This window comes from Anoplolepis gracilipes, chromosome 3 (assembly GCF_047496725.1).
Source record: "Anoplolepis gracilipes chromosome 3, ASM4749672v1, whole genome shotgun sequence".
Classification (NCBI taxonomy): domain Eukaryota; kingdom Metazoa; phylum Arthropoda; class Insecta; order Hymenoptera; family Formicidae; genus Anoplolepis; species Anoplolepis gracilipes.
The window spans coordinates 11,152,460-11,163,564 of NC_132972.1; the positions used below are offsets into that span (position 1 = coordinate 11,152,460).

General features: G+C 30.5%; 1 protein-coding gene across 4 annotated transcripts in view; it reads right to left on the reverse strand.

The window, feature by feature from the left end:
• Window positions 1–1,174: 1,174 nt before the first annotated feature.
• Window positions 1,175–11,105, reverse strand: part of LOC140664207 (uncharacterized) — a 50,462-nt gene continuing 40,531 nt past the window's right edge. For 2 of the 4 annotated variants that reach the window (XM_072889093.1, XM_072889092.1), the window contains 2 exons: window positions 3,029–3,133; window positions 1,175–1,920 (listed from right to left, as the gene is read on the reverse strand). In XM_072889093.1, coding sequence (XP_072745194.1) covers window positions 1,507–1,920; window positions 3,029–3,091 — 477 coding nt within the window. In that variant the 5' untranslated portion in view covers window positions 3,092–3,133 and the 3' untranslated portion in view covers window positions 1,175–1,506. Of the gene's footprint in view, window positions 1,921–2,717; window positions 2,798–3,028; window positions 3,134–4,407; window positions 4,557–11,105 lie in introns of those variants that run through there. The other 2 variants (XM_072889095.1, XM_072889096.1) reach the window with 2 other exon arrangements.

Consider the following 11,105-nt stretch of genomic DNA (forward strand, 5'->3'; position numbering starts at 1 on the left):
AGCCGGCTATACTGAATGATTAAATTTGGCACAGTTACCTACCATTCTGCTCAACGATGCACATGTTCCATGCATTCGCTCATTCTGAAACCGCGGGCATTGTGCCGCTCAAATTGGCACATCTCTGATACGAAAGTTCTGCAGTATTTCATTGTTACTTGGGCTGTGCCAACGAGTGCTTTTCCGCGATACACTACTTGCGCGACAGCTTAAGGAAAGACGTTTTAGACGTTCCGTCATTCCAATTGGCATTTTTTCCCTTTATTTAAAAAATTTGAGATTGTTGGATTTTTTCAATTTATGCTTTGAAAAATTATGCATAAATTAAGATTATGTCCTAATGTAAATAAATAATTATTTTTAGAAATACAAATAAAATATCAGATAAATACGTGAAATGTTACTTTATTAAATTTTCTAAACTTTTAATTATTAAAAAATCCCAAAATTCATGCCTTGACAAAAAAATTACCTCTAAGTTAAAATATGATTGAAATATCTGTAAATGAAAAGGAATCAACTCAAGAACAAGTAATACTCTCTAAGCGTCTTAAATGCAGTCAGCTCTTATTGATTTATGATTTGTCAATGAAGAAGATGAACACAATCAAGAGTTCAAAAATTGAGTGCTATGAAGATTTCTTTGCTAAAAGTTTTTTTTTAAATGATCTTGTTTTTGAAAATGTACAGAGAGAAGATAAAAAATGAAAAAAATATAATAAGGCAAGGTCTTCTTTTCAGAGATACTTAAGTCTTCGAAGGAAAAATGTATCTCAAATGTACTCGTGCGGGTGGAGATTGTAATAATTAGCATAAAAAAATTGGTTCATTAAAAGGATAGTTACTGACAATATTTTTCTCATTCTTTTTCAATGTTTCTAATCCCATTTTTCTTACATAATGTGCACAATGTATTTAATTAATTTATAATAGAAATATTTTATTTCTATTAATGTAATTTTAATTTTCTCGCACAAAAAGGATCAACAATTCGCACAAACAGTAAATTAAATTATTATATTCCTGAAATTATGTATTAAATTAATTATATCATTTAACTTTTCATGAAAAAAATAAATGTGTCATATAATTTCTGTGTAATATTTCACGCGTAATAAAAAATAATGAATAATTAAATAATGAATAATCTGTCTGTTAGAATATGTGTCACGTGTTATTACTTTCAAATTATATCGAGATGAAATAATTTAATAAATTCTCAAGATTATTCACACAGTTTTTAACAAATGCAAAAAATGACTATGTAGTGCACATTCTTTCAGATTCGCGCGTCAATAAAAGTTGAGAGAAGAGTACATTTCTTATAAAAGAAATTTATGTGATGAAGGAAGGAGTTATAAAAGCACATTATATAATATTTGCGCGATTATTTCAGAGGGTATGACGTTACGTCAACGACACGACACGACGACCACCACGACGATCACGAGATTTGCATAAGGGGACAAGGACAGTGGTTGGGAGCTCGATAATCCTAACGCGGCGTCAGTGGCTTCCTTGAATGCTGCCGTTCGGTATAGCGGTTTTGTTCGGGTATTTGCCGTAGATCCTGCCGCTTCTGGTGACCTTATAATGGATCTGCGGTGCGGCTTGAATCATTGACATGTCGCCGGACATGTGCGGACCGTCGCCGGTGCACAGTCGCTTCGCCCGCCGAATGCCGATGGCCTTGTGCTTGTGTAATTGTGTCAGGCTGTGCCGCTTCTGCTGCTTCAATATCATCTTCTGATTGATCGCCAGACCATTCCGTCTTCTTAGCAGCCTTAGCGGCGAGACTGCCAGAATTGCTCTGGTGATGCGACGTCGACAGCGCCACAATAGGACAGCCGTCGCGAACCAAGCGAACCATGGAGCGGCTCCGGGATTCGGAACTGGTTCCCTTGACCAGAGAAATAACATCTGAAAACAAGTAAATGTTGTGAAATATTTTAATACCGCAAAAATTAAATAAATAATGGAATGGAATAATAACGTACTTCTAAGTCAATAAAATATCAAATAACTTGTAATTAATAAATAATCAATAAAAATAAAGTTTCAATAAATAGCGATTAAAATATCAATCTGAAAACAAAATTACAATAATGATTGACATGTATCGTAGCACTAATTGAAGTCAGAAGTTTAATTTATTAAAATAATAAGAAAATTTTACACGATAGCAATGTATGTTTAGTTGATATTTTTTTGTCAAATCGGTGTAAGATTTATATAACCTCTCATCAATAATGATTTTTGTATATTTGATATAATTATAAAATATAACTCATAACAATGTAGGAGATGTACAAGTGCAATAAGATTTTACAAATATAGGCAATAAAAAATATATGAAAATATATTTAATAAAATAAACCTTATTATATGTTGGAGAAATATAAAAATTAACATGCTTAACATAAATATATATATATATATATATATTAAATACAATATATGATATAATACAAATTAAAAAGTTATTTTACTATGAATCAACTTGATATATATCAATTTCAGATTCGTCCCAAGATGATTTGAACAAACTGAGTTATAAAATTATATATATTTCAGGAAATTTCGCATAATGTGATAAAGAAAGAAATTTGATATTTATTTGTGTGAGAATACAAGTTATTGATAAAATAATGTCGTGGCTTGCGAAATTGACAGGTGATTTATTCAATCCTTTATACTGAAATTAGTTTGAAGATTACACGAGAAAGCATCGTATACAGCTACGACGATCGATTTCACGGTCGTCGTAGCTTTTCAAGGCTGTGCACCTTGAGATCCACGTGTGGATCCCAAGTAATTCGCTTAGAGCCCCTACGTCTCGAACACGTTTGCTTGTGTCGGACAGCGTTTCGACTTTTATAGCTCCGCGACATCTCCGTCGTCGTCGTTCGCGTGCGCGTAACCTTGCCCCCTTCTCTCTCACTCTTCCTTCTACCAAAGTAACCCATTTGGAAGAGAACTCCCGGGGTAAATTTCGCATTGGTCGCACGTTTTTACTGTCAGGACTGACCTTATAGATCCACTCGTTGGCGCTCTGCCTGAAACTAGGAGACGCGTCCACTATCCGAAACATAGAATGGCCGTGAATACTGACTCGTAAAAACGTCGATGGTATCTAGAATTATAAAATAATTTTACAAAGTTTAACTTTAAATTGTTATAAATATTATTAAAATTAAATATAAAATATTATTAAAATATTATTAAAATAATAAAGTAATTAAATTTATTATTATAATTAAATATTACTATTTTGATTCAAAAGTTAATTATACTCTTGAAATTAAAATAATAAAAAAGGAAAACTAAATTAATAAGAATTAGAATTAAGAAAGCAATTGTAAATATTAAAATATGCAAGCACATATCTATTCCTAAAAGAAAGAAAGAGGGAGAAAGGTATAGACACATTAAACTAGTAATACATAAATCGATATAAATCAATAATTCAACACAGTTATATTGTAGTAACTTAAGCGACTGTAGCGACTTAAGTAGACACAAAAGAAAGGCTTCAATTCTTGTCGACGAAAATAGCGAAACATGATTGCGAACAACATTTTCTTGATGATAGACAGCATTAAAATATTTCATTTTACTTTTGGGACGGAATAACACAAAGAGAATTGTCAGAAAGTAGATAGATATGTTTGTTGACGCATATAATATTGTACTTTATACGTTTAAGCTACACGATATCAAAAATATATGGATGATGTTTGTCGAGCATATTCGATGCATCGAAATCGGTAGAGAAGTGTAAGGCAGGTCAAGTGTGATGCCGTAGAGATATATTTTAAATGCCTCGCTATATGATGTCAAGGCGAACAGGATATTCTACGTGTTTCCTTCAAACAGATGGAAAATATGGTATTCCACGTGCAAACCAACAATTCTCAGATCCTTCGTTAAAATATGCGGAGGTAGTTTATATGCAATAGAATGTTTCGAGGAAACGCTTACTGAAGCGGAAAGACACATGTCCTATGATCCGCATTATGGCTATCTATTTTTATAAATATTTTTTCTTTAAAAACTTCCTTAATTTTACATGTATATATATATATTAAAAAGATTTAAATAAAAGAGGAATTGCCTTGACATATCCTTTCATCTTAATATTTTTTACAATATATTTCAAAATACAAAATAATAACAATATATATATATTATTTTAATATATATATCGTTGGAAATTAATTTAAATAAAGTTTATAAATGGATAAAACAAAATATTTAACACATACATTTTAAATACATTTTATTTAAAGCTAACTTTTAGAAAATTATTAATTTTCATTCTAATTATATTTATTCTAATTTGTATTCTAATTATATTATAAAATTACGAAATTAACGATATACATTATTGATATGACTCATATATACCTTGTTTTTAATTACACCAAGTATTCCAATTAAAATGTATCCCTTCAATCTCTATCTCAAAAAATTCGCATCACTGCTCACGCAGTGGCGCTCAAATTTGTTCGTCGACTCGTGATAGTGATAAATAATTCGGCAGAAATTGTTGCTGTCAGAATAAGAATGCCGGAACAATGACAAATAAGTTCAACCAGGAAGCTGTCACTGACATCGATGATTCTTGGCGACGAAGGCTTTCCTTCTGATCGCGTGATGATCTCTTGTATCAATCAGTTTTAGACTTCTCACCAATCTCCAAGAAGATGAGACTTCGACAAACTCGATAGTTTTATTTACGCGAAAAAATTCTATCAAAAATACGAGTAAGAGAGGGATATAAAAAGTTGTAAAATAGCATATAAAGCGGAGCAGGAAAGCGCGAGAATTTAGACAAAGGATGGTGCCGCTTTTGGTTAATTGTCTGACATTGGCTGAAATATAACGATTAATCGACATCAACCAAAGTGAAACTTCATTAGCAAATATTAAAATTTCATATATCAAGGTATGATAACGCGTATTAACGAGCTATATTAATATATATGTTAAGCTTCTTATAAAAATCAACAGTTGAAAGCGTGCAAAGGTGTACACATATTTATCTTTTTTCAATCATAAGACAAAGAATATAAATATTCTGAATATTTTAATAAAATGAAAATATGCCTCTTTTTAAGAAACATGTTATTAAAAAATAAGTAAAAATTAAACAAAAAGATTAATAGATCAATATCAATTCTATGTCAATATCGAATATATGTTGCTAATTTTAAATTGTAAATATGTACACAGATGTATAAATAATTTATAAATAATATTTTTACTTTAACAATAAGTAGAAAATAAGGTAATAGGAAATCATATAGAAAAAAGCGCTTAAACATTTGTTCAATTCTTTTGGAAGTGTTTTATATTTTATATTTGCTTGCAGATTGCATGAAAAAATGTAATCAAGTATTTTATGAGATTTTTCTACGCAATATAAAACTGTAATACGATCTTGTTACATAACTAAATAACACAAACTGTTTTATATATATATAATTAAAACGTTTTATTAAAAACTAAATATTTTTATATTTGTTCTTTTTATACTTTTATATTTATATATTTGCCTATTTTATAAAAAAATTAAATTATATTTAAATATTAAAAAATGTGAGTATAAAAATTTTTTAGCTCACATATTTCACATACAGAAAATGCTTATAACTTCTGAATTATCCCCATCATTTCAGCGTACTGAGAAAAACATTTCCTTCGTCATATTGAAGTTCCACCTATTCCACAGCCTTGCCACCCTTTCGGCGTCCTACTGCTTTCCCGTGACGTCACGGGATCGTGTAGGTCAGTAGGTCAAAACCTGGATACGTGACCTGAGTGCGATATATGTATTCGTGTGTTTGCGTCATACATTGGGTGTACAAGAATTAGAGAGTATTAGATACTGCAAACAGATATAGCATATTAATCTAGGAATGGTCTTATACTTCATAGTCAATATTTCATTGATGACAATATAAATAAAAAAAAACATATATCAAGCTATTTATATGAATAATGAATTTAGTTATAAATAATATATTCCAAATATATTATTTATAATAAATATATTATAAAACATATCGCATTGTGTTTTATATGATTGTAAAATATTAATAACAAATAATATATATAAGAGTATAAGTTTCTACTTATAAGTAGGAAAATATATACATTGCTGATATTTGCACATTTCTAGTTTCTTATAATAACAAAAGTTATATATATACATGTTGGTGGGTTTTTTCAGAATCTCTTTTATTTAATATAATCCCTCTGTGCCGTTATTATCCTCTCGATTCGATCTCTGAATCGATTGCACGCGATCTTTAAATGCGCGCGGTCCATGTCCGTAAACGCTGCTTCAATAGCGGTCCGGAAGAAAGCCATATTAGGATGTTTCGACTTTTTAGTAACCCTTTCAATAACGCCCCATACATAATAGTCCAGGGAGTTAGGGCCGGGGTGTTAGGAGCCCAGAAGTTCTTGGACCAAAAGAGACGTTATCCGAGAGCCAATTTTGCACCAAATGGCTGGTGTGAGCGGGTGCACCGTCTTGTTGTGCACTTCTTGAGAGATCTAACGCACAATTCTTTCGCTCACCCCCCCCCCCCCCCCAAAATGTATGCTAATTTTCGAAGAGATATTCTCGGATCCTCCGAAATCCGCTCTTGAACTCTATTTATGAGAATATAAATAAATGAGTGTAAGGTATGGAGAGCTGTAGTTTTTACGTTAAAAATTAAAATTAAGAATATAAAAAGTACATAAAGTTTATTAAAATATAATATTATAACAGCTCTCCATACTTTATACTCATTTATTTCTATTTTATTAAATTTAAAGAGCTTTTAGACATCGTTATTATCTATTTATTATTATTTATAAGCTTCGGCGTCTTGTAGCTCTTTGCCGTTTATGTATCTTTTTTGCTGGGTGGCAAATTCTTCTTCAGACTTCTCTGAAGCCGTATACTTTTGTACAGTGTCGTAACTATTAATCAGAGGTATCCGAAGAAATTGATTATTTCAAGCAGTATCCGTCTGGCGCGAAGGTTTTCAATTATCGTTGTTCTTCGATTATATTCTGCACTATGCAACACGTGTTTTGCAACGCTATTTTTTATTTACGAACTTTTTACCCACATATGTATCTACATTAGTGCCATGTAGCGCATCCGGCGGAATTATAATATAGCGAGAATTTCAAATTGAATTTTGTCCGGATTCTAGCGCCGCACCCTATATATATATATATATTTTTTTTTTTACATTAATTAATGATAAATTTTGGAAAATATTTAAATATTTTAATAAAATATAACATAGCCTATTTTATAAAATATATAATACAAAGCACAAAATTTTCCGTACACAGTAACCGTACATTAAATATTACAACTATTTTTTACCAAGAGTATAAAAAAATGTAACAATTTATTGTGTTTTGTGATCGATAAATATAGATCGTATGTTTGATTAAGTTCTCCGTAATTTGCTTTCACGACGGAAGCTACATCTTATTATTTACGATATCATCTACCATTGATATGCATGCCTCCAGGCATTACGATTCATAAAATCATTTCTTATGAAATATACATTCTGAGATTGCCGATATAAAGGGCTGGTACAATTCATGTATAAATTAATCAAAAGATAATCTATGAAAAAGAAACTTAAGAAAAATTAATTCCAATGAATTGATTGAATAGTAACTATGTTTAAAAGCTACAATTTAGTCATTTATTCTTCATAAATTAAATATATTGGAATTTTATTTATTAAATTTAAATTATTACTGCAACATTTTTTTAACGACATGTTTTATATCTATATTCTTATCGTTAAAAAACAAAAAAATTTTATTTTTCAAGATCTACAAGAACTAATACACAATCTTATTGTTAGTCAAAAGTATTAGGCACCCTTAAATTTTCCGTATTTCTTATTTTGTAATAGTATATAATAAATACTAAAATGATTAAAAAATTTTTAAAAACTATTGACAGCACTTTACAGCCGAAATTTCAAGCTTTAAAATGTTTTTTTAAATTTCTGTCCTAATTTTTCGCCGTAATTTTTCGAGTGCCGACAACATGTTTGAAAAACACAGATTTAGTTTCAAAATTATGTAGAAAAAAACATTTTGTAGGCAAAATGTTGTAGTTCATGGAACTTTACTTAAATTTTTGGAGAAAAATTTTTTTACCGACCTGCAGAGTGTCAAAAATACAATAAAATTTTAAGAAACAAAACAATGTTCTTTTTTAAAGCGTAGAATAAGAAAAATACAAAAATTCTTTAAATTACCGATAGCAACTTTGATGCGTTATCAGTAAATTAAAAAATTTTTGTATTTTTTGTTTTGTGCTTTAAAGAAGAACGTTATTTTGTTTCTTAAAATTTTATTGTATTTTTGACACTTTGCAGCTCGGTAAAAAAATTTCTCTCGAAAAATTTAAGTTAAGTTCCATAAACTACAACATTTTCCTACTAAATGCTTTTTTAAAACTTTCCTACAATTTTTTTGGCCAAGATACATAATTTTGAAACTAAATCTATGTTTTTCAGATATGTTGTCGATACTCGAAAAATTATGGCAGACGAAAAATTTAAAAAAGATTTTAAAGCTTGAAATTTCAGCTTTAAAATGCTATCGATAGATTTTTAAAATTTTTTAATATTTTTAATATTATATTTATATACTATTAACAAAATAAGAAATATGGATTTAAGGGTGGTTAATACTTTTGACCATGGCTGTATATATTATATTATACGTATACACATATATATATATATATATATACATACAATGTTCAGTGCAAGTATATATACTGTAAAATACTGTAAACATATCAAATGAAAGTTTAATATGTGTGTTTTTATTTTCAACATCCTTTGTACTAAGATTTTAAATTGTCGATAAATTTAGCCATTGTAGGCTCTTCAAAGAATTTATAATAATACAATATATGTATATATTTTTTTTAAATTTATTTTTCTTTATCGCGCGCAAAATGCAAGCAATGAATTATTATCACAAGATTAATTTTCGATTATGTTGTATGTTTCCTCTCGAGAAAAGGTCAAAGTTTACAGTGTCGATATAACTTCAGTGACTCTTCTCGCGACTATTAATTTCTTCCGCAACATTACTTCCCTCCACAGAGTGGAATTTTCTATACTTTATAGAAGATATTGTGCAGAGATGCACATTTATGAGCTTTTTCAGTAAGTGTTTTTCTTATGAATATTCTCAGAATTAATTCGTGAAAATGCAAATTGGAGCAACAGATTCCAACGACACAGTTTCTAAGATGCTGAAATTCTTAGAGTATCTCTCACAGGGATTATATCGCGAATATTCTTTAAATTAGAATTGTTCTTACAATTAGTTTGAGTATTTTTGTAACTTTTAAGCTCTTGCTTATTTAAAAATAAATCCTAATGACAATTTGCACAAATTACGAAAAGATATAATAACGGATAAACATTAAATCACAATTTTATGAAGAAAACTTTATTTTAATGAAGCACATTTTGAAAGCTTATTCAAGAGATAGTACTACATATATATTATAAAGAGTTTTAACTACATAAATTGATTTTTCTTTTTATGTTTGATAACATAAGATTGTGCTTGCATTGACTCGGTCATAATTTGAAACACAGCCTAAAGCTAACTATGGGAATAACTAATCGTTATTCAACGTCATGATTGCTTACGTGCAGTTCGATTAGCCTGCAATTGATTGTGAAGACGAACCGGTCGGACTGCCGACGAATTATCGACAGAATAAAGTGTGTGCGAGCAATAATTAATAAGACGATGTCTACGATATTCCGATAACGAGGCTTATCATATGCATCGGCGAAAGGACGACACATAAGGGAAAAAGAAAAAACTTTTGCGATCACAGAGAGTTCGATTAACATTCCTATGTAGTGTCGGCAGCATTAATCATAAGCATTTCATTTGAGCGCACTAGCACTGTCTGAATGAAACATTACTTCGGCTTCACTGTGTCCTTCGCATTTAAATGAGTACATTTATCTTACATAGGAAATGTAACAATACAAAGAGAATAAAAGAGATAAAGAGAAAGAAAAAGAAATCGAAGGAATTCATAGCACGCAATTTTTCTAAATTTCTTTCCTTTTCCTCCGCAAAGTATATCTCTAACCTGCCTAATCTAAACAATATCTCATACTCAACACTCTGTATGACACGACAAAGCCGTGAAACATCAAAGTACTGGAGAGATCACGAATAGATGGGAAGGGTAGATCGTGCTCGTGGGAATGAGCGTCGCGGTATATTATCCTGCCACATTGATTTATCTCTTGCGATATGCTTCTGTGTTTTGTGTTCCATCCTCCCCCCCTCCCCCGTTCTCCTCTAATGGGCAATAACGTGACGATGATCCACGCAATTATTCCGCTCGTCTCCGTTCGCGAGGAATGAGCAAAAAAGTAACGAGACCTCGGTTGCAGCCACTGCACCACTGACCTTGGTCTCAAGTAACGTCTTGGCCGAAGTGATTCAGGAATTGCACAGGGACTTCTAGTGCGCGTAACTTCCAACTTTGGCATTGCAAAATCGACCGCTGTTGGTCTGGAGCAATTCCCTCGACATTGCTGGCTAGATTCAGAAGAATCGGCTGTATCAATGTAATCTTAGGAAATCTATTCTTCAATGTACATATAGTGACTGTTAGAGAGAATAAAAAAACATTGTTGTATCTTATGTTGGTATATAATTTTAGATTAAGCAATTTTAAACAGAGAAAATCAAAAGTTTAATAATACAAAAATCTTTGGATGTCATATTTTTCTTATTTAAAAGCCAGATAAAAATATTTCTCCATATATATATTTAGATATATCCTTTTAAATCTACATTAATATTTATTATAATGTCTTTCTTTGTACATATATCAGTTAGATGTAACTTGCAAATGCTTATTTTATAGTTTGCGGTTTATTTTTTTCTTATAATAATGAGGAACACAGATCAGTAACAGAATTATGCATAGAGCTGACCATTATATATAGCGGTTTATATGTTGCGGTTCCTGGTCATGACAACAATTATTACCGCATTGATTATCTTGA